At 36.1% G+C, this 24,186-nt stretch overlaps 1 protein-coding gene across 11 annotated transcripts in view; it reads left to right on the top strand.

The window, feature by feature from the left end:
- nav1a (neuron navigator 1a) overlaps window positions 1–24,186 on the top strand; it is a 263,139-nt gene that overhangs the window by 122,337 nt on the left and 116,616 nt on the right. For 9 of the 11 annotated variants that reach the window (XM_051880901.1, XM_051880900.1, XM_051880903.1 and 6 more), the window contains 2 exons: window positions 1,927–2,015; window positions 19,181–19,945. In XM_051880901.1, coding sequence (XP_051736861.1) covers window positions 1,927–2,015; window positions 19,181–19,945 — 854 coding nt within the window. Of the gene's footprint in view, window positions 1–1,926; window positions 2,016–18,799; window positions 19,036–19,180; window positions 19,946–24,186 lie in introns of those variants that run through there. The other 2 variants (XM_051880910.1, XM_051880909.1) reach the window with 2 other exon arrangements.

Consider the following 24,186-nt stretch of genomic DNA (forward strand, 5'->3'; position numbering starts at 1 on the left):
TGTCGCTCTCACCCTCTATGCCTGCTGGGAATTCTGGGGTATAGCTTCTCCTGCCAACATCTCTGAATTAACTGCCCCTTAAAGGGGCAACTTTGTATCCCTAAAATGTGCATATTAGTACCTTAGAGTAGTAATATGTACCCTTAAAGGGATAGTTCACCCAAAAATGATTTACTCACCCTCAAGCCATCCTAGGTGTATATGACTATATTCTTTCAGACGAACACAATCAGAGTTATATTAAAAATATATTCTGGCTCTTCCAAGCTTTATAATGGTAGTGAATGGGACCCAATATTTTGAAGCCGAGAACGCGTGTATGGCTGTTGCCTTAAGTCAGTAATTATAGTTCATAAATTTCTAAATATGTACATTTTTCTTACAAAAACCAATCTCTTCACTTCAGAAGGCCTTTATTAACCCCCCCGGAGCCATATGATTACTTTTATGATGAATGCATGTGCTTTTTTGGGCTTCAAAATATTGGTTCCCATTCACTACCATTACAAAGCTTGGAAGAGCCAGGATATTTTTTAATATGACCCCGATTGTGTTTGTCTGAAAGAAGATAGTCATAAACCCCTAAGATGGCTTGAGGGTGAGTAAATCATGGGATAATTTTCATTTGTGGGTGAACTATCCCTTTAAGGTATTACTATGAAGGGGTACATTTTGAAGGTACCTTTGAGGGTACTGCCCAAGTGACAAGCTGTTTGTCTTACCTCTAAAAGTAAAATTTGATTTTTTTTTTTTTTTTTTTTTCCTGAGAGTGCACTTTTAATCCTGTTCTGGGAAGTCCTGTTCATATGAACTAGACTCAGGGCCATCATCAAGAGGGGTGCCCACTATGCATAATGGACAGTTATTAAAGCAGTTACATTTGAGACATAGAATATTGTTAACAGACCTCCTCAGTATTATTTTACTTAGGATAGATAGTTCAAGATCACTCAAGATAAGCCAGGATTACATTAGGCTGTTTTAAAAATGATTCTGGGTTAACATTTGCAAGTGTGAAACGTCCAAAAGAAAACTTATTTGAAGCAACAGGTAAATTATTTTTTTATGATGAACAGTGGAAAGTCCTAATCTTGCAGAAACGTATTTGGAAATGTATATCCTTCTACCTAGCTAGTGTGCAAGAAATTGAAAGAGGAACTTTATTTTATTTATTTTTAACAGAATTTAAATTTTCGACATTTGTTTGCCAAATTGTCTTGAACTGTTGTACATTTATTGCATTACATGGTTTGTTACTTCTTTAGCTGCTGCATAATTTGTCTTCACGTCTGTCTGTGCCCAGCTCTCTCACTCTCTTTTGTCACTCTCACTATTTTTCTCCCCATTTCATCCAGTTTTGACAAATATGACAGTCCATCACTTACGCTGACAGATTAGCCTCCTTTTTCACTCGTAATCTTTCCAGCGCTGAATCAGTCAAGCGGTTTAAGTTCCTGTCCCGCTCTCAGAGACTGTGTCGCTCTTGCCCTCTCTATGCCTGCTGGGAATTCTGGGGCAGAGTAGATGCTTAAAAAGCTTCTCCTGCCAGCATGAACACTCTCTGAATTATCTGCTCTAATGACTTAGTGCAGTGGACACCCGGTGGGCACGGGATACACTGGCATCAGGGCGACTGCCATGTTAGTGTAACTGAATATAAACCAGCCGTTACAGTGACAAAGCTGCTGTTTGGAAATAGCACTGAACATTGATTATTTTCAGATTGTTATTGCTAGATGGTTAACAATTAGTGAAGAATACCAAGCACTATGCCACTTCTCAACTTCTAGGCCAACGTTTAGTGAAAGAATACTTGATATATGCTACATATTTCCAAGGAGCAGAGTTGGGTTTTGGTTATGAGGCTCTTGGAAAGGCTGTGAGGCACTGTGTCTAATTGTCTTATTCTTTTCATTTTGTTTTAAGGCTGCAGATTCAGGAAGACGTATCTCTGGATGACTTCAGCGACTGTTCCTCTGACTCAATAGAAGTCTGCTGTGATGACCTCAATACTGGTGAGTTGTTTGCTGTTTATTATCTTTTGCATAGGATCAACAGTCTTTTTGGATTACGGTCACATCACAAAGCCAAAGTGCCCAATCTGTTTCAATCTATTTTTTTGGCCTTTTAAATATGACCAATGTGAGATGCTCCTGAATTGATGCCACATGCATAAAACACACTAGCCTGGCATGTTCATCATAACCTAATTTCATAAATGTCTCAATACAATTTACAATAAAAATTTACTATAAAATTTGGGCACCAGTCTTAACGCTTGTAGTGCATTAAAAAACTGTATACACTTGTTGCATGGAACATAAGCTCATAAAACGCTCATAACTTAATATTTTTCAACTAAAACCATATTGTATCTGACCAGTAACTTCTCATTAATGAGTGAATGTGCAAACCTTTTGAAGTTTTGAATGTTTTACCATGTTTTTACTGTGCTATTACTACATTTACCCCCTTTTTAATTAAACCATTGCAAAATTTTTTTTAGTTTAAAATGTTACAAAAACTACAGGGTGATGCAAGAAAATATATATTTTTAATCAATATTAATGAGAAATTTTATATGAAATTTATAAGAGCATATAATATGAGAATTACAATGAACTCCATTGACTTCAATAGATTTAATTAAATTCTGGTAACCCTTTACAGTAAGGTTCATTAGTTAACATGAACTAATAATGAACTGCACTTTTACAGCATTTATTAATCTTTGTTAATGTTAATTTCAACATTTACTAATTGGTTATTAAAATCTTGTTAACACTAGTTAATGCACTGTGAAATAACATGAATAAACACTGAACAACTGTATTTTCATTAACTAACATTAACGAATATTAGTAAATATAGTAACAAATGTATTGCTCATGGTTAGTTCATGTTAGTTAATACATTAACTAATGTTTAACTAATGAATCTTATTGTAAAGTGTTACCTAAATTCCTTTGAACTTATAACTCATGAAAAGCAAGTGTCACATATGTGACCTAATGTACATCATTATATATTTGAAATGAATATATTTTGTGCATTTCTCTGCATTATTTTATATTAGTTCGATTTAATTATTTTATAATTTAGGCCGATGGTAAATCAATTGTGCAGTTACGTTGCTTGGTTGACTTATAAATTATATAAATTCTGACATTTCATACATGACTTCTGAAATTTCACATATGAATTTCTGTATGTTCACACAAAAATCACATTGTAAAAAAAAAAAAATAATAAAAAAAAAAAAAAAAAAATAATATGTATTTGATTTAAAACCATGTATGGAAGTTTGAAATTAAGAATTCAAAGCTTTCCCAGATTGGAAATTCAAAACAATTTTTGATGTTCAAACCCAAAAATGTGGTAAACATGAGGGAAGATTTGAGCCACTTTCAACTACAGTGTGAATTTTTGATCTAAAGGAAAGAAGAAACAAAATCTTTCCTATGTGTTCATTGGAACCCTGAAAGTTGAGGACAGAGAGCATCAAATCTGTCCTTCCATCTACTTTCTGGCCTAATTCTCCATCTCTGAGTGCCTTGTTGCCCGTGGCGGTGGGTGCATTGCGCAGTAAGAGAAAGCAGGCAAAGAAAGTGATAGCTGTAGGTTTTCCACTCCATACAAAGAGAGTGAATGCAGCAGTCACAAAGACAGCCTTCACCCCACTGCTCTAACAGAAGCCCTGACCTAGTCTGACCCTCATCAGACAGGCATGATGCCAGCGAAACCACCCCCACCTGCAGATGGAGAGTTCAGCTGTACGGGTTGTTTTACACTTTACACTATTAAATATAAAGGTTACAAAAAGGGTTTTACAGTCTGATGCCATAGAAGACCCTTTTTAAGCTCCAAAGACTGTGTTTTAGCTTGTGAAAGCAAGTGTTGCTTTTAGACAGAACACCATAGCAAACACCTAGCAATTTCTCAACAAGTACAACAATCATTTTTGATTTATGAGTCTTTGGTTAATGTAATCTACATTAAAGAACAATTGAAGAACCTTTCATTTGGTCTTTGCTGCAAATTTGAAGATGTTTCATCAACTTTGTGATGATTTAGGTGGAACACTTAACAAATTGAATCAGGTGTGCTGTTGCTATATTTGATTAAATGTCTGGTTAAAGATCGCTGAGGATAACCTGGATTTCTTAGAGAATGACTGTAACAGATATCAGCAGTGTAAAGTATATGTGCACATGTGTTTGAAACAGGTGTAGTCTCTGTTTTTGTGTATATTTAAGATGTCAGCACTGTTAGACAGACGTAATCTTGACGAAAATTAGAGTTTTCAGTTTTTATGGAAAATGTACAAACCCTCAGCAGAAGAATATTTAGTTTTAGTGATCGACCAGATTCCATTGTATAGTCAATTTGCTTTAATTACACTGATTATATACTACCGTTTAGTATAAGTAGATTTTTTTTTTTTTTTTTTTGTTTTTGCAAGAAGTCTCCTCTGCTCACCAAGGCTGCATTTATTTACAGTAAAACTAAAAATACAGTAAAATTAGTAATATTGTGAAATATTATTACAATTTAAAATAAGTGTTTTCTATTGTAATATATTTTGTAATGTAATTTATTCCTGTGATCAAAGCTGATTTTTCAGCATCATTACTCCAGTCTTATAATCCTTCAGAAATCATTCTAATATGATGATTTGATGCTCAAGAAATATTTCTGATTCATATCAGTGTTGAAAACAGTTGTGCTGCTTAATTGTGTGGAAACAATGCTATATATTTTTCAGGATTCATTTATAGAAAGCTCAAAATCTTTTGTAACATTATAAATGTCTTTACTGTCACTTTTGATCAGTTTAATGCATCCTTGCTGAATGAAAGCATCAATTTATTTTGAATGATAGTGTATTTTGGCATTATATTGACTATCATATATTATTCTAATGTAAAACTGTTGTAATAAACCGAATCACCCTTGTGCCTTGCATGAGTAGTGCTATATGATGTTTTATTAACAAAGTTCGGGAGGAGCACGTTCAGATAATTAATCTAATTAACACAAGAGGAGCGCATGCAGTAATCAACTCCATTAACAAGATAAGGGGTATCTATACACAGCAGACTTGCTTCTGTTCCTTGACAGAACGTACATATTTTGACAGTGTTTTCCAGCATCCCTCCACCACCCCTTCTCACTTCTAACTATTCCTATCCCAACCTGGGATGGGGGGAGCACTCTGGATTCCAAGCTCGGAGCCCTCCCCTCAGACAATACGCCAATACGCATAACCTTTACTCTATTTATTATATGTAAGTGTGAACTCGTGAATTGTTTGGAGTGTTGGATAGTAGTCTTCAGGCTAGTAACTGATGCAGTCATATGACACTAGAGGCAGTAGGTGCGTCCCAATTCACGTAGTTATGCACTATTCTGTGCCATTTTGTAGTATAAATAATGCGAGTAGTGTGTTCACACTGAAAATTCCAAAAAGAAAAAGTACACTTTAAATACTGAGATGATGGACTTTTATTACATTACATTACATTTACATTAACAGAAAAAAACACGGAGGGGAAGGGACTCAGACTCCAATGTTGAATGATAAAATAACCTTATAAAATTCATACACTACATGGTTGAGTATATAGTGCATAAGTGCATAGTGTATGGTGCGTCAGCCGTTAGTAACTCTAGTAACTCGTTTTCTCAACATGTAGTTCCAGGACAAAAGAAAGGTTTAACAGCATGTGAACCAGTGTCAGTAACATGAGTATGAACATGAGATGAGAAATCTGAGGGTTTAGTAAATTAGTGTATGTTTGTCTGTTGGTGTTAAGTGGTCAGAGAGTATATGTATGTGTGTATTAGCATTGAGCTATCTGAGAGTGCATTAGTGTGTGCTAGCCATGAGCAGCGTGTGTGTGTGAGAGAGAGAGAGAGAGAGAGAGAGAGAGAGAGACTGAGTTGCGCTTAAAACACTCATAACTTCTGAGACAATACAAAAACACACTAAGACAGAAGAAACTGGATTATTATAACAACACGCTTCAAAAGATTGAAAACACAATATGATATAAAGCAATATGAATTGAATGCAGATCAGGGGCAGTTGAGACGGAGGCACACTTCCTCCTCCACTGTGATAAATACACAACCTTAAGAGAGTCACTGTACTGTCAAATACAGCATAGTATCCCTGAGTTCCAGCCACTCCATGAAACTGACAAACTGAAAATATTACTTGAAGGACCTTCTTCCTCTTTAGTAGTACACCATATTTATAATTGCCACAAACTAAGAGGTACCGAGTGAACACATCCATATTATAATACTATTAATATGTGTGTGTATATAAAGCACTAATATATATATATATATATATATATATATATATAAATGCATTTTATGTATGTTCTTGTTTGTATGTTTGTTTTTGTTTTGCTTTATGCAATGCTTTGGCAATATGTACCTAAATATGTCATGCCAATAAAGCAATATGAATTGAATTGAAAGAGAGAGAGAAAGTGTATTAGCGATGAACGATCTAAGTGTGAGTATGTGTGTTAGTGATGAGTGGTCTGAGAGTGGCAAGTGTTATGGTGAGTGGGCTCATGGGTTTCATCTGTTTTGAGATCAGATCCACCCCTGAGAATCGACAAAAGCTGATCTGCAGGTTGAATTACACTTTTCCCATTTCAACATTGTGCATTTTCTCTCTCTCTCTCTCTCTCTCTCTCTCTCTCTCTCTCTCTCTCTCTCTCTCTCTCTCTCTCTCTAACACACACACACCTCCACCAGCGTAGGCAGAGATTTGACTACGGTCTGTCAGCATCAAGCACAACACAGTCAAGAACTGCACTAAACGTGTTTTGATTCTCAAACTTCTTTAAAGCATTATGTGTTGCAATTTCTGTGCCAATGGTGCCAGTCTAATCAGTGTAAAATACGTTCTACATAGGGAGTATCAACAGTAGCCACCATCTTGAGATCACATGATGGATGTTGTCTTGCAGTTTGAAGTTAGTAAACACAAATTTACGGACATATCTGAAACTTCAGTGATCCAGAGCTGCAGGGGGCAGCAGAGAGGCTAATGCTGTTTAATAAGTTGTTTAATAAAGTGCTGAAGTGATGACGTATTTTTGTAGGCCAACCTGTACGTTCGCATCACCCTGGTTCCCTCGACTAAAATCCAATTAGATTTTTCCATTAGCTTTTGGATTATTGCAGAAAAGAAACTCTGTGACCAACAAAAGTTCATGATTCTTACACGTTTTGTTCATCATGATAATCTTTACAAATTAAACAATATTTATGAGTTTTGAAGCCTAAATACAATCGCCAGAAGCTAAACTACATCACTTCAACATTACTTCAACATGACTGTCATTAAGCTTGAACTCTTTCAGTCTTAATTTAAAATCCCTTTCCCTGAAAGTTTGAGTTAAAATAGTTTGCAAGAGTGTGATTATAAACGGAATGAGGCAGTGAAAGCTGTAGTGGACTTGTTAGCAACCAAAAAGCTTAAAATACCCAATATCACTAATACCCTCTTTGTGATTTTTCTTTTTTCTTTTTCTTTTTTTCTTTTTTTTTTTTTAATGTCATAGAATAAACCTGAAAATGTCTTGAGCTTGTGTTCACCACAGACCTTTTTCAGACCAGAAACCCTTCAGGACAATGGAACTGGAAGTGCTAAAATGCTAACTCACTTTTTTTAGGTTTGGCCTAGAAAAATAAGTTATTCCTGCAGCACTCTATTAGTGCTTAAAATTGTAAACATGGACATGTTCAGATATTTCCCCCCCCGGTCAGCAGTTAACCTCTTCTGGTCAATGCCACAACTAGGCCATCTGAAAAAAATAAATGAATTCTTCATTGACGACCTTCTAACATAGCAGTTAATAGCATGTGACAAAATTACATTTTTCAAGAAAAAATAAATAAATTCACTTTACTACATGTTTGATCAGTGACTAATTAAAAGCTACACTCTAGGCTATTTTAAACCAATGGTTGGGTTTGTCCATATTTGACCCAAACATGGGTTGAAACATCCCAGTATTTTTTTTTTTTTTTTTTTTTAAAAGAGTGAAAATGTGAAATGGGCTTTATACATATTTTTTTATTATTATTTAACATTGTTTGGTGTTATTTTTTGCCAAAAAAAAAAAAAAAAGTGTAACATTTTCAATAAATGTCAATGATAAATGTTGATACTTCAAGTCTTGAGAAAAACTAATTTTGATGTCACAGTTCATGCACTAGCATGGACTCATGAGTTTTAATAGTGAAAGCTTTCGTATAGTTGATATTTTTAGGATAGCCTACTGTCAGCCAATCGGTTGGCATTATTGCGTCATTTTTCTGCAGTTCCAAAATGATCAGTCACATTTTCAGCTCAGGTGAGTGGCTCAGCTGCATACTTTTGGGATTGCATGCTCTGGCCAAACAACTGCCATTAGCTATGTTTCCATCCACCTATTTTTATGTGCATTTTGGGATACTGCATAAAAAAAAAAAATGTTGAATGGAAACAGCAAGATGTGCATAAATTCTAAAAATGCACATAATTTAAGCATTAATGCGCTTAATTGAGTCAGATAAATTTCATATCCGAGAAAACACAAGCATAAACTATGATGGAAACACATTTACAGAATAAATTCCTCAATGTGCATCAAAAAGGTCATGTGACTTTGCAATGCGATGGAATAACTGGACCAACCAGCAGAGCGATCTCGTGGAGAAAAATCTGAAATGCTGTTTTGGCTGTTCTGAAATGCCTGAGCCAAAGCTTGCCGTCAAAGTGGTTCAGTAGCCTATAATTTCCTCCAAGTACTGTCTTACACGACTGCGTTCCCAAACAGCAGGCTTCCGCCTTCAAAAACAAGATAACATGAGGTAGTTTTGTCTTCGTGCAATTAATTTATTATTTACCGAAAACTATTATATACAGTCCTATTTTTCTTGGTGATATTTAGCGCCAATTTATCAGGAAGTGACGATTTTGTTCTCTTCGACTCTCTGGATGGAAACGCTGTTTTATTCGCAAATGTTTTTTGCGATATTCCAATTTTGCACTTAAGTTAAATTCACAACTTTGGATGGAAACATAGCTACTGAGATGAATGGGAATGTTAATAGTTAGCTTTCTCCATTATATTATAATTATAGTCTGGTATAGCATACTACCATACTCAATATTTCATACACTAGTAAATAGTATGCAAAGAATAGCTTTTGGTATGCATTGAATACTTTTGCAAAAATTTAGTACAAAAAAGAGGGCAATGCATCAAATACTCTATCCCACAATTCACTGCACTCAATGTGACCTTCCATTTTCAGTGTGATGAATGAACCCAAGATTAACATTGATATATATATATATATATATATATATATTATATATATATATTAAAAAAAAAAAAAATAAAATAAAATCAGAAATTCAAAATTTGATGTGGTAATGAGCAAACGTTAAAACGTTTATGCATACAGTTTCAGTAATGTTCAATGCATACTGTTTTTTAAATTGTAGTAAACCGTGCTGCACAATATTCCATTCATTTCCTTTTTCTTCATTCATTATTTGATGGAACAGTATTTTAATTTCCAAGGTGTTAACTGGACGGCACTCTCTGAATTAAATATGTCATGTGACAACATTTTAGCATAATACTGTTCTGTCTAATGTTAATGCATTCTCATACTCAATCTATTTTATTAATATAAATGGCAGTATTCTGTGTATAGGCCTACTCTGCAGTATGTTAGTACTCTGCTCTGAATATAGCCCCCTTCTTGACTCATTTGAAAAAAAAAAAAAAAAAAGTATTAAAAATGCAAAATAACTTTTTCATTCTGAGATGATAACTGGATGTCAATTTAATTTCCATAATGTAACTTCACCTTTAACCAAAGAATTAGGCTGAGCTTAAGGTTGCAGTCTTAGAAGCTGATGCTGGATTTCATCTTCTATAATAATATTGCAGATGTGAAATCCATTTTTAACATTTTTTTTTTTTTTCAGTCCATAAATATGACCATATAGTCACATAGTGACTGACCCGTCTATATGAAGTGTAATCCCTTTGTTCGGGATTTTCTTAATTCTCATGGCGGCTTTCGTAAATGCTTCTAGGATAGAAGACCAAAAGCTGCCAGATCTGGTTTTATGGCAATTAATTGGGAGAAAATCCTGATTTTAGCATTTATACTTGCAGGTTTCTGGCAGATTGCAGGCATCAAGGCCGAATTAATATTTAGCATATGGTGAGGAAAAAACGGATCCACTGGCTGTAAGACAAATCACAAATCAGCAGTGGCCTCTTAAAGTTGACTCTCCAGATTTGACTTTGAGAATCTGTATTGAACTAGAATGCACGTGAATTGACATCAAAGATTGCTTCACACACAACTTATGCCAGCTAACCCTATTAACATATGTTTACCCAGAAGCCTATCAGATTTTAAGAAATCATCCCTGTTGCTTGTTAATCGTTTGTTTTGGCACCCTAGTCACTCACTGTTTTAATATACTTTATTTTGCTTGATCTTAATCCCAGTTTTGAACCTGTTTCAAAGCTTAGATTCTCAGAGAAAAGTTTAGCGCACCTCATAAACCCTGACATGGACTGTACAAACAGAGAGGAACATTCATTTCTTAAAATGGAATCTCACATCATGTTTCCAGTGGTTGAGACATGAGACTGGGCATTGAAAAGCAGGTGCTCTTGGGAAACTTTAAACTAGAACTAGAGCCACTATAAATGCTAATTGTCTTGAAGCCAGGAGGGACGAGTGTAATGTACAGTGTCACCATGGGTGGTGCGTGTTTGTGGCTGTGCTCAGTTTGACATGGACACTTGTTTTAGTAAATACGTGTGAATGTTGGCATGCTAGCTAAGCTTTTGTATTTTCTAAAGAATATGTGAGTGGTGTTTGCACGTGCAAAAGTCACTGCCACAATGCAAGGGTGGTTGCCAGGGTGTTGCTATGCAGTTACTAAGGTGCTATTTTGTTGCTAGGGTGTTCTGGATATTTACCAGAGTGTTGCTTTGTGCAGTGTTATTTTAGTATTATTTATATATTTTTATTGTATTTGTTGATATTTTAAATTCAGCTCTTTTATATTTTCAGTTTTGATTTTGATTTTAGTGTACATTTTATTCATTTTAATGTACGTTTGTCATTTAAAAAAAAAAAAAAAAACATTTCTATGTATGTAGCTTTAATTTATTTGTTTGTTTTATAATTTTAGCACTTCAGCTTATTTTATTCAGTTCGTTGGCAGCATTTCTAATTTTCGTTTGTTTAAATTTTTCATCTTATATTTATATTTTATTTCAGCATAATTTAAGTGATTTTTATCACATTGCTAGACTCTTAAATAAAGGTTATTTACTGGCATCAATGGTTCAACTAAGAACCTTTAACACCTGAAAATCCCCCTTCGAACCCTTTATTTTAAGAGTGTAGGGTGTTCTGGGTGGGTCTGTCTATCACGTATACATATAGAGTAACTTTTCCCATTTCACTTTTTGTTGCCTACTTGTCTTCACTGGCCTGCAGAAACAAAGACAATTTAATCCAGGCCTTAATGCTCTTAAAGGGGACCTGTTATGCCACTTTTTACAAGATGTAATATAAGTCTCTGATGCCCCCAGAGTGTGTATGTGAAGTTTTAATTCAAAAAGATAATTTATTATAGCATGTTAAAATTGCCACTTTTTGGGAGTGACCAAAAACTTGCTTTTTTGTGTGTCCTTTTAAATAAAAATGAGCTGCTGCTCCCGGCCCACTTTCCAAAATAGGGCGGAGTTTCAAGAGCTCATGCTCCGGCATACCAACAACAACAAAACAGGACAATCTCGCGCCCCGAAAATGTCAGAAACTGTCAGTAATGGTGTTCAGTTCAAACCGGAGTCGGGCAATGATGTCTACAGACCCAGAGAATATATGCTACATGAAGATAGAACAGGTATCATTTAGTTTAATTACGGTTATAAATAAGTCATCTTGCTTTTATCCACTACAAGTACAAGCCTGTTGTAGTGGACCCCGTTCGAAAGATGGCCAAAAATTTACTATGAGTTTTATGATGTTTATTGTACATCACACAAAGATGAAGTGTCTGTTTTCACTTCAGAAAATCACAGTAAGAGCTGAATAAAACAGTACAAGAAGTACATATTAAAGTCTTATCCATAAACTCTCTCTCTTCTTTGTTTTATCAGCAACATACACAGCCAATTATATATAAAAAAAAACTCATTGCAATTAACAATGAACAAATATATACAGACCTTATGCCTTTTCGGGGGGTGCTTAATAAACTGGTAGACTTTATATCCATAAATCAACTCTGATGAATTGTAATAAAGTGCTCTCGCCTTCATTACTGCCGTAACCAGTATCACTCTGGAGACTATAAGCTAGATCATGAACAGTTTGTACTGATCCATCCTTGAGTAACAACTTTTTAGCAAAACTTGTTTTGTATTGTCCCTTTGCATTGACCCTCGTTCACAAAGCAGTCTGGTGTAAAATGATTTGTGCAGACATAAACAAATTTAGGTATATGGGGGCACATTTTAAAAATAAAACTAATCCACTGCATCTTCAGCGACTCTGATGTCAGGAGTACATGAAGACTGTTATGTTCACTCATCCAACAACAAAACACCTCAATTGCTTATGAGATATTCTTGTTGCTGCAGCTGCTCCAGCCTGGAGAAAATGGAGGACAGTGTACAACTCACTCAGGGCGGGGTCTATGCTAATACGACAGAGTCTGTCAGCAGTCGTGGACGGGGCCTGAGCAGTATGATGTCATACTGTTAAGAAAATGAAAACGGTTTGTTCTGAGACACTGCCTATGATTTATGAGGATTAAAAAAAAAAAAAAAATGAGTGGGTGGATTTTTATCATTATAGGGTGGTTGTGTACACACGCTGCAAACACATTTATGTTCAAACACCATGGAAAAGTGAATTTTGCGTAATAGATCCCCTTTAAATTGTACCAAGTCAGATAACAAGAGGTCTGCTATCCTTTTAAATCAGTCACTATTGATCACAGTGGTAATCAGATAATAACGCTGCAGTGATGCATCCTATAGTCCTACGAAATGGGGCTAATAAAACATGGCAGAGACACAGATTGAGATTAAACATTAGGGCTCAGATGCACAGACAGGATATCACCGTTTGCTAAAAGCAAGATGCTTCAGTGACAAACGTGATTAATCATTAACTTAGATATTTACATTACTTCCATTTTGTGATACTACTGTCACATGTAATCTGATTTGGTTTTGTTTTCTCTGTCTTCTGTTCTCGTTTTTACTGGTTAGTTTCAATGGTTCTTAACTACAGTAGTCAACATTTGAAGTGGATCAAAACCTTTCATCAAAGTTGTCCTAAAACCTTCTTCTTAGAACAGCTTAGTTCTTAGGACAACTTTGATTAACTTTTTTGATCCACTTCAAATGTTGACTACTATAGTTTGTCTCGTTGGGTCAGTGCTTTGGAAAAGAAAGCCCATAGAGTGTGCAGTGCCCATTTGGGGAGCAGACATCATAGTATGGTACCAATCGTAAAGTAAGAATTGCATTCTTACTCAAATGTCCTTGTAACACCTGGGTCAACTTTAATCAATCAGATAATCAGATATGACTCCATTTAGGTCCTTAAATATTATATACTCTTAAATATAAATATAACTTTTAAATATAATATAATATAAATTATATAATTTTATTGCAGCTCGCTTAAGAAAGATGTTTTCATATCTGGAAAGGGAGATGTTTTTTGGCTCAGAACATTGCCTGGCAGCCTGCGGGAGTGTTTTCTCTAAGGTCATCTTGCACTTTTGAATTCAGTAGAACATTACAGTTTATTTGAAAACAGATAGCAGACCCATGGCATGATCAGTTAACACTTTACACTGCTGAGTGGGAGATTAGAGAGAAATGTACTTCCCATTTCCTATCATAACCATCTTTTACAGACATAAATAGAAGTACAGTATGTGAGGGAGTAGAATGTGTAGGATATTACAGGAATTCTCCCATATGACACACGCATATGAGTAGGTATCCAATCAAATAGAGGACATGAGTCTATGGACCAGCATTAGTCTGGCTTGTAGAGAGGATTTCCTCCTAGTTCCTCTGGTCTCTGTGGCTTTGTTTGGAAACCTTGGCCCTTGGACTGAGTCATACTCGGGTGTGGTGTAGTTTATCCATCAGTAATAGATTTTTCTTTTTTATAGAACGGTTGAAAAACTGGGAAACAGTAAACAGATAGGTTTACTTTAAGCCAAAGAGATACATTTAGTCAATCAAGTGTTATGTAAATTTTAGACAGAACTTGTGGCTAAAGCTGAATGAAATGTATGTGTAATATTATAATCTCCTAAAGCTTTGTTTTTTGTTTTCTTTGCTTTCTATATTGCTTCCATATTTTGGGAAATTTGTGCACTTATGGCCATGATAACAGTGATCGGGAAATGTTATAAAATAATTCTAGTGCAGTCTTGTTCTGGAAAGTTGTTTTAGTAGCAGCATCTTAATATTCCCTATATGGGGAAATTTCAGTGTAGATTTCAAGGCATAACAATACACTGGAAAAAAATGATGTAGGATTTACTTTGAAACAATTTTTTCCTAAGAAATTTCGCAAATAATTACAAAGAAATGGCAGAAGTATTTTAATCGTTTGTATTTTTTTTTTTTTAAATGCACTCCAATAATCTGTTTTATTCACAAAAAAACTTTTTTTTTTTTACAGTGTGGACAAAGGTACAAGTCATCATGAGACACCAAAACCTCTCTTTTTAATATGTAATATATTTTATATATATATATATATATATATAGAAAATATATTTAAATAATATTTTAACAGCTAATATTAATTTATCTAATAATAATATTTTATTTTTACAATTGAATATTTTATAGAAAGAATTGGCCTCAAGGTTTAGGCAAGGTTTTTGACACTCCCTCCACATAAAATCATTTGATACACGTTAGACAAGACACTTTCATACAGCAATCTCTTTGGAAAGTTAACAAAATGACCAATGATTCACATAATTTCACTTTTAATGTTTGACTCAAGCGAAATTTCAAGTTACTCAGAAGTTTGTCCAGCAATCTTGCAATGGTGTCTGGGTCATCAGCACAAGACAGTCAGCTCAGTGTTGAGCAAAGCAAAAGCAAGAGACGAGGTGGCGACCTGTGGTGAAGTTTACGTGAGTGGGCTATCTTGAGCCCATGGTCGAAACAGAGCGCTGTCTATAAGCAAGGGCTTCCCCATGAACAGATCCAGCTCTGTGTGTTATTCCTTCCACTTTATATCTGGTGTGACATTAATGTCTCTACTGGGAGGAACTTTGGACTGTCCCACTGGGTTGGATATGTTTGCTTCTTTGAATAACTTTAGAAACACAAAGTTAGAATGAGGTTAACACATCTGGTGTAAATACTTTGCGTAACTCGTCTTGGACTGTTTTTCAAATGGAATGATACTTTACAGGATTAGTTCACTTCAGAACTCAAATTTCCTGATAATTTACTCACCCCCATGTCATCCAAGATGTTTATGTCTTTCTTTCTTTAGTCGAAAAAAAATTAAGGTTTTTGAGGAAAACATTTCATCTTTGATGACATGGGGAGTGAGAGTAAATTATCAGGAAATTTTAATTCTGAAGTGAATTAATCCTTTAAATCATGTGCTGTTACTTTCCAATGATAAGAGGATAAAAAATCTTAGACTTACACTGGAGGAGAGACTCGAGTCATATTTAGAGACCAGAATATCATTGAGATGGGCTTTTTGAGCAAGCAACCACCTAGCAACACCTTAGCAACTACCAAAACAATTCAAATTCATAGCAACATTCTAAAAACCAATCAAAACCATTTTAGTGGAAAATTCTTCAGAAAAATATTAAGTGTAGCTTGCAATGCATTGTTATTTTCATTGTACAATTTATTTTTTAAATGCTTTGGTGGTCTTCAAAAAGAACTTAGCCAGAAATTTGCTAAAAAAAAAATAAAATTAAAAAGAACTGACTGACCAGTGGTATGCAAATGAAATATTTTTGAATCTCTAAAGGGTAGCACCAACACTGTTTTCATTTAAAGCTATTCGCTGCATTTGAATATTTCCGTTTGCCCTCTGGATGTCTGCCAAAAACTGCAAAGATATTTCAGGAGCTTACATAGACTTTGTTCAGCAATTTTCTTATTGACTTGTTTAGTACTGGTTTTTAAGTTGCCATCATGAATTAGTGCATTAAGTGCAAAATGGGAAAAACCTGAGGTATTAATACCAGCCTATTAATGGATAAGGTAATACACCACCATGAAAGCATGCACTCTATTTGAGCCTATTGATTCATTCATTGTTGAAACAATGCTATATGTTGAGTTTATGTTATTGAGTGCAGTAGTAGTGCATCCTCAGTTATTTGCAAACTTGATAAGAATAATTAGATAAGATAAATTTAGTTGCGTTATCAACCCTGTGTCCTTGAGCTAAGATGTTGTATGAGGTCAGTTATTATTTCCACTTGGATGGTCTGTTCGGTAGTGCTTGGTCTTGTTGAGATGAAATGACAGAACTAAGTAGAGCACTCTCAAAGTTGATTCAAACATGCCTAGATCCCTTTCGGCTTCAGAGGAAGGAACTGTGTGCGTTCTTGTGTGTATCGTATTGTTGTGACATCCCCTTCCAAATGCTGGTGAAAAATTAGGTCCATCCTCTGATAGAATGGAGGCTATTCTTTCCGAAGCTCAATCTTTTTTTCTTGGGGGTAATTCAGTGTGACACATCAGAGCCATGAACCTAATTGTCTATACATTAGTTATAGCCTGGAGTATCATGCATATAGTGCTTAACTAATTTATTAGACCACCACCCAATGTAAGGTTTGTGCCACAGCTGCCCTAACAGTATTGGTGATTACCAAGATAATTTTTTCTGTTTCTGTAATGGTTAATCCACCAGTATATGTAAGCTCTTTAGTCACAGTAGTGTTTCTACTGCTAAAATATAATTGTTGTTATCCGTGAATTTTCAAATTGAATGTTTTACAAGAAAGGCAGAAAAAATAGTAAAGCACTTTATTATTTTTTTTATTCAAATGGCCAATTACAGTTATTTACTTGCAGTCCTTAATAGAAAAATAAGTTTTAATGGTTGAATGTGTTTTCTCTTTATGATGACAGGTGGTCTAATAAATTTGTTAAGCACGAATATATATGTATATATATATATGTGTGTGTGTGTGTGTACACACAGATAGATACATCTATATCTATCTATCTATCTCTATATATATATATATATATATATATATATATATATATATATATATATATATACACACACACACATACATTATTTATATATATATATATATATATATATATATATATGTATGTATGTGTGTGTACACACAGATAGATACATCTATATCTATCTATCTATCTATCTATATATATATATATATATATATATATATATATATACACACACACACACACACACACACACACATACATAATATATATATATAATGTATGTGTGTGTGTGTATATATAGATAGATAGATAGATAAGATAGATAAGATAGATAGATAGATAGATAGATCTATCGATCTATCTATCTGTGTGTACACACACACATATATACACACACACACACTTGGCTCCCCAGATAAGATAAGATATGATTAAAGAAAACAATTTTTAATGGGCATTTTAATGAATGTATTATTTTTTTTTTTTTCTGGTAACACTTCAGTATGGGGAACAATTTTCACTTTTAACAGCTTATTAGTCTGCATATTGTTGTTTATTAGTACTTATAAACCACATATTAATGCCTTATTCTGCATGACCATATTCTACATCCCTTAATCCTACCTAATACCTAAACTTAAACAATACAAAAACTACCTTACTAACTATTAATAAGCAATAAATTCGGAGTTTATTGAGGGAAAAGTTGTAGTTAATAGTGAATATGTATTCCCCATGTTTTTTATGTTTTTAGTATGCCAAAAGACCCAGCTTCAAATCCAATTTAGTATGTCATATATAATGTTTTTTTTGTTTGTTTGTTTTGTTTTTTTTAAAGGAATTTTTGAGTGACATGAGTGTAGGAAGATGGTGACAGAATTTTTCTTTCTAAAGCAAATTATCTTTGGGAAGTGTGACTCTATTGAATTGACAAAATTTAGGTATGCGAATGAGTGATCTCTGCCGTGTTTTATATGTGCAAATGAATTATAAAAGTCTTGTAATGCCATGATGCTTCCGGTTATAGCCATTACAGACAGTTCAAGATTCTGACAAGTAATAAACATGCAGCAAACACAATTTTTCCAGAAGCTCCAGAGACTATAAAATAGTCATTTAAATCAGCTTCCGCAATGTAACATTTCTTAAAATGAATACAAGTCTGACAGCATAATGTTACTGGGGATTATGTCCTTGCAGTGGAAACATTATTGGTTTTATGATAACAGAGCACTATAGTGAACCAAAGAGGGCCAGTAGAGGAAGCATGCTGACAGGCAACTGTTTAAAAAGACACTGTAATTTATCACAGGTCCGTCATACTATACCACTTGTGCAGGGGAGCAGTATAGCATCTTTAGAGTGGGTGTGTTGGAAAGAGAAAGAGGAAAAGAGAGAGAGCCAGAAGAGAAGGGGGAGGAGGAGGGTGTGTGTGGTTGAATGAGTGCGGGGGAGCAAGGGGAGGGACCGTTTCTGCGTCTGTCTTCTCTGTCATTCTGCTGCTGCACGGCAAAGCAGCAAGACACTGCTGAAGGGAGGAGAGAGAGAAAGAGAGAGAGAGAGAGAGGGAGAGAGAGAGAGAGAGAGAGAGAAAAAAAATGAGTGACTGGGTAGCACTAGAGCAGCTGCAACTGAGGCAGTCTAACTGAGAGGACCCAGATGCTGGATTTACATGCTAAAGACACCAGATACACGGATTACCTCTTCAATACAGCATCTACCGACTGGTCTTTCTGTATGTGTTATTGGAGAGCTAGTTTTCCCTGTGATAAGGATTTGGCAGCAAGCGACAGAGCTTGCAAACCTTGCACCTTGTCTCTTTTTTTTGCTCGATTGTAAAATCATTTGACTCACTGATGCTTTTACATGGTTTCACGCAGGAGGAATGCTTGGGGGTAGCCCAAGAGGACAAGGAGTAGATCTGGAGACTGAGGCTGACAAAACCTCCAAAGCCAAGACCCCTCAGGGCCAGGCTGGTGCCAAAGGAGTTGGGGGCATGGCTGCAAAAAGGGGCAAGTCAGGGCTCCCACAGGCTACTCCTCGGGCTGAGCTAAAGGTCTACCGAGCAGGAAACTCTGAGGGTCGTCTTCCAGTTCCTAGCAACCTGCGCAAGCAAAAGTCCTTGACCAATCTATGCGTGCTTACAGACGCTGAGAAGAAGATGCACCTGTACCAGCCCAAGTGGTCGGATGACATGGAAAAGCCAGGGGCAGGTCAGAACAAGTCAGGCAAGCTCAAAGATGCCGGAGGGGGTACTGGCAAGGGTATCCCTCTTTCCAAAAACCTTTCCAAGTCAGAACATTCACTGTTTCTAGGAAAGCCAAAACCCTTTAGCCCACCTTCCAAGCTGGGGAAACCCAGTCGGATACCTAAGGGTCCTTATGCTGAGGTCAAACCCATCAGCAAAACTCAAGAGCTGGAAGATGATAGCAAGTCGGATGATGAGATCTTGTCCAGCAAGGCTAAGGCTAATGGTAAGAAATCTGTGAGTGGTACCTCGGGAGCAGCCACCCCAGGAGGAGGTGGAGGGGGCAAAGATGTACCAGAACCAGAGGAAGGGGACAAAACCTTCCTAAAGGTGGACCCTGAACTTGTTGTAACGGTACTTGGGGACCTGGAGCAGCTTCTCTTCAGTCAGATGTTGGGTAAGTAATAACAAGATCCACAAATCTACTTGCAATGCCGAGGAATGAGCAATGCTTCCTGGCTGTCGGAACCAGCATCGCTTCTATAGCTCAACCCAGCCCTGCTCTTGCTTAGCAACCACCTTGCTTTGTTTTTCTTATTCATCCTGTGCTGCTCACATAACTATGCACATTTTCTTTATTCATACATCTATTCTTGGCTCAAAGCTGCGTCTGCATGTCAATGATTATGGTTGCTGCTTTATTTCAAACACTGCATGGTTCCATTGAACAATCGCTGCATCCCTTTTTGTTTACATTGCAAGCTCACGTCTTGCATCTGTGCACGTATTGGATGAGACCAATCTGCGCTCCAATCGGGGGGTAGGGGGTTGATCCAGGGGTATATTTGCCTTACCATTGTAGTAGAGTTGACACACTGCCCTAATCTGCAGAATGTGTGTCCTTAGCTGCTTTTTTGATGGCTATATTGATTTACTTTTGTTTTTTGCAGATACATATATACCTAATGTGAACAAACTAACTCTTGAAACAGTTAAATAAATGATGCTTGAACTTAAAAATAAACCTCGCTGGGTTGAATTGTTTTCAAGTCATGGTGGGCAACATATTTAGCCTTGCCGCTGGTGCCATTGATCTCTGGGGCAGTTGACAGATGGTCCCCCTCTCTTTTCCTCTCTCCCCTTCCCTCTCCCTCTTTCTGTTACTGGGGTACTTCAAAAGAGAATAATAGGGATGTCACACTCTTTGGGAAGGTCAGTGACTCAGAATGAGATGGCAACGACACAAACATTGTGCGTTTTGTTTTTATTTAAGAATACATTAACAGTGCGGTGACTTATTAGCTATTTACCTCTTTTTTTAGTCATTTTCCCTTGCTAGGTAGTCAATACTTCAACAAGTATTTAACATGGTAAGTGATGTTTTGAGTGTGATTAGCAATTAGCAATTCTCTCAACAATCTGACACTGAACAATAGTCTAAATTCTAAGGTAGTGCCTCAGTGTATTGCTTTTTTTTAATACCAGGGTGGCCAGAGAGATATGGTGTGAAGTGAGTTGAGATATGAGAAAATGGAATTCAGTCTATTAGCTATACTCATTTCCCCTCCTTCCCTGGAGCTTATTTTGACCTTGCCGCACGACACCTGCTGAGGAGTGGGGGTGGGCAGAATTAAAAAAAAAAATGTCTTGTATTGTACGGCTGATCCGGATTTTATATTCTTTTCAACATCTTGACCTCCGTACATTACTGTTGATTCCTTTAGCTTGTGCTGCCCACCAGGGTTAGATGTGCAAGCAAAGGTTCAAAGCTTCCCTCTGGGGTTTGAAACATGCATTTGTGACTGACTGCATTAGTTTTGCTTAGCCTCTGCCTCTGCTTTTGACTCCACAGAACTCAATTACACAAGACTCCATGCCAGTGTTGCTGTGACACTGGTTGTTGTGACGGATTCTTTTGTGCAATCACAATATGTACTGCCCAAAACAAAATAGTTTGTTTCTGTTTTATTTTGGCTGTTTTTACAGTAGGAGCTGATACAGGAAACAACAGAGAGAAGGTGGGGAAAGAGGATCAGGAAATAAGAGGTTATGTGTATATAAACAATACCATAGCTCTACCCACCAAGCAACATCTTTGATACAATTCAAAACAGTTTGATCAATATAACTGGCAAGTCAAGCCAACACTTTATAATTATGTACATTCAGTCTCCAGTTGGTAATATGGAAACATTATGCTTAATTGCTTAGATGCCTTTGGTATCAGACAGTGAAAATTGGGAGCCACCAGTGGAGGGTTAAGAACTGATGGAAAACTCCAACATGTCTTCTAAATACTTAAGGAACTTCACATATGCTTATTACTTTGTGTTAATAAGAGCTTTATCTAACCAGATATCCTACCATGTATACTAAAACTCCTTTTAAATAAATCAAACCACAGCTTTTGGATTTGAGGATTAACCGCACATGAAGATAATGAATACTCAAGTGGCTCATTCAGTAATGTTTGTAGTTTAATTTAAAATGGTGTGGCAAAAAAGTTGCTGATATGTATTTGTTTGTTTAATAACTTTTTCATTATTTTTTTTGCTGACATAACCAAGGTGCACAGGCATGAAAAAAAAAAAAATTTAACCAATAATATGCCCCTAGAAATTCTTTTAACAATCCAGTCAAATCCTGATGATTAAAACCAAGCCCCACCCTCCATTATTTTGCATTGAATATTTGTTTTCTCTCAAAAATGTGCTAAATTATAGAAGTTAGTTTTGTTTTATCTTATATTTAGTTTCAATCCACACTGTATACATTAGAACAGACAAATTACCGTGAATAAAATGAGAACTTAGCCAGTGGATTTGATTTTATGAGACAAGTTATGCTCAGTGTCTCAATTGAAGCTATTGAAGGGTGTGTCTTAGAGCTGAGAGCGTCCTTACCAGGGGCACTTCACTGCTATCTTCTTCATCATCATTTCCATCTCCGCCTGGCTTGCAGTAGCACTAAACTGGACATGATTGCTGCTGAAAGCTGCATTCAGGGTGAGGTTACTGTACTTGTACTGTAGAACTTGGAAGCCCAATTATAATGATAGAATAAAACAATACATTTATCTCGGATTCGTGTTAAGACTGCAGTCAGTCTAATCCATTTCCTCTAGAACAAGGCACAATGACCTGGAAGCATTTTGTAAGTCATGGCACAGGATTTCCTCATTTCCTGAATGTGATATTGTTGGGTTGTTATGCACGATAAATGTGTGTCCACATTAAATTGCCTGTAGAACGGTGCATTTGGCAGTTGGAGAAATGATAATGTTCAGGAAATGGTTTTGTTAATTCAAGCAGCCCCTTTTAAAAGGAAACCATCACTAATATGCAGTGGTTTTGCTGTGTATATTATGTTCTCCTGAGCTTGACAAGCCAGGAAATTGTTGCAAGGGTTAAAGTCAAACTGACTGACATCCCAGCATGCTGCAGGCCTTCTCTTCATGGCGCGCATGATTTCATTTCAACCAGGTCTGGTTGTGTAAGAGCTGATCTCAAGGGAATGCACACAAACACACATATAAAGACATACAGCCATGCATACAGCATTTATTTGAATGTATAAAGGAAAGTGTATATATATGCAGTGGTCACCATTAGTTCTCTGTTCCCAAACCTAGTGACCTCCCTATGTAGGCAGCAATTTTAGCCATCATAGTCACTGGACCAACACAAAAGTTTCAAATGGTAGGCAGCATAATTATACCTTCAAGATACTGTTTTAGTAAAATTATAATGACACATAACATATATCCTTCAGGAAGAAGGCAGTCTCCCAATTCCTTAATTCTCCCAATACCTAAACTTAACAACTACCTTACTAACTAGTAATAAGCAGTAATTAGGAGTTTATTGAGGCAAAATTCATAGTTAAGGGTTAGTTAATAGTGAGAACTGGACCCTAATCTAAAGTGTGACCTAACTTTTTTTTGTCCATTGACCAAAAAAGGGTCCTGGTGACCATACTGCACATAATAGAAAACATGGTGAGAACAGGAATTGAAAGAGGAACCGCAAATAAAAGTCGAGTTTTGGTTCGCCCACCTCTGTTAACATGGAAACACGCACAACCCGTCTGCCTCCATTTTGTGAGCATTGAGTCAATGACTTGTGTTCTTGTCTTGACGGCCAACAGATTCATAATGTGATTACTGTCATGACCAACATCTCCATGCCTCAGCATGCTGTGTGCAACTAATGCAATCTAAGTCCTAATCGAATTTCTGCATGTTTGCAAAACGGAGGAGTGGAAAGAATCTGCTTATTTATGCAAGCATGCAACATGGATGTAATGTTCGTTTATCTCTTAAAAACATATAGAAATATTGTGAAATATTCTTTGATTTGTTTTGTCCATATATCTGCAGTTTCAGCCTGTTCAGCACAGACGTCAACAAACTTGAGCTGGAAGCAGCCCTATATTTAAGCACGTTGTAAAATAACTCTCAAAAGAGCAATACTTTCCAGTATATTTCCATGTAAAATGGTCAACTCTTGGATGGATGCACATATATAGCCTGTTTTATGTCAGTTAAGTGAGAGCTGTTTTGTGGGTCTTGCTCAAATGTCCAGTTATTTTTCAAGTCAAGTGGTGGTTTATGCGTAGTAGCTGCACAGTCCTGTTTTTGAAGGCCTTAATTGTTTTGCGGTTGAGACAGCCTCTGCCGTTACAGCTTTTTTTCAGTCG

The sequence above is a fragment of the Ctenopharyngodon idella genome, chromosome 22, assembly GCF_019924925.1.
Source record: "Ctenopharyngodon idella isolate HZGC_01 chromosome 22, HZGC01, whole genome shotgun sequence".
Lineage (NCBI taxonomy): Eukaryota > Metazoa > Chordata > Actinopteri > Cypriniformes > Xenocyprididae > Ctenopharyngodon > Ctenopharyngodon idella.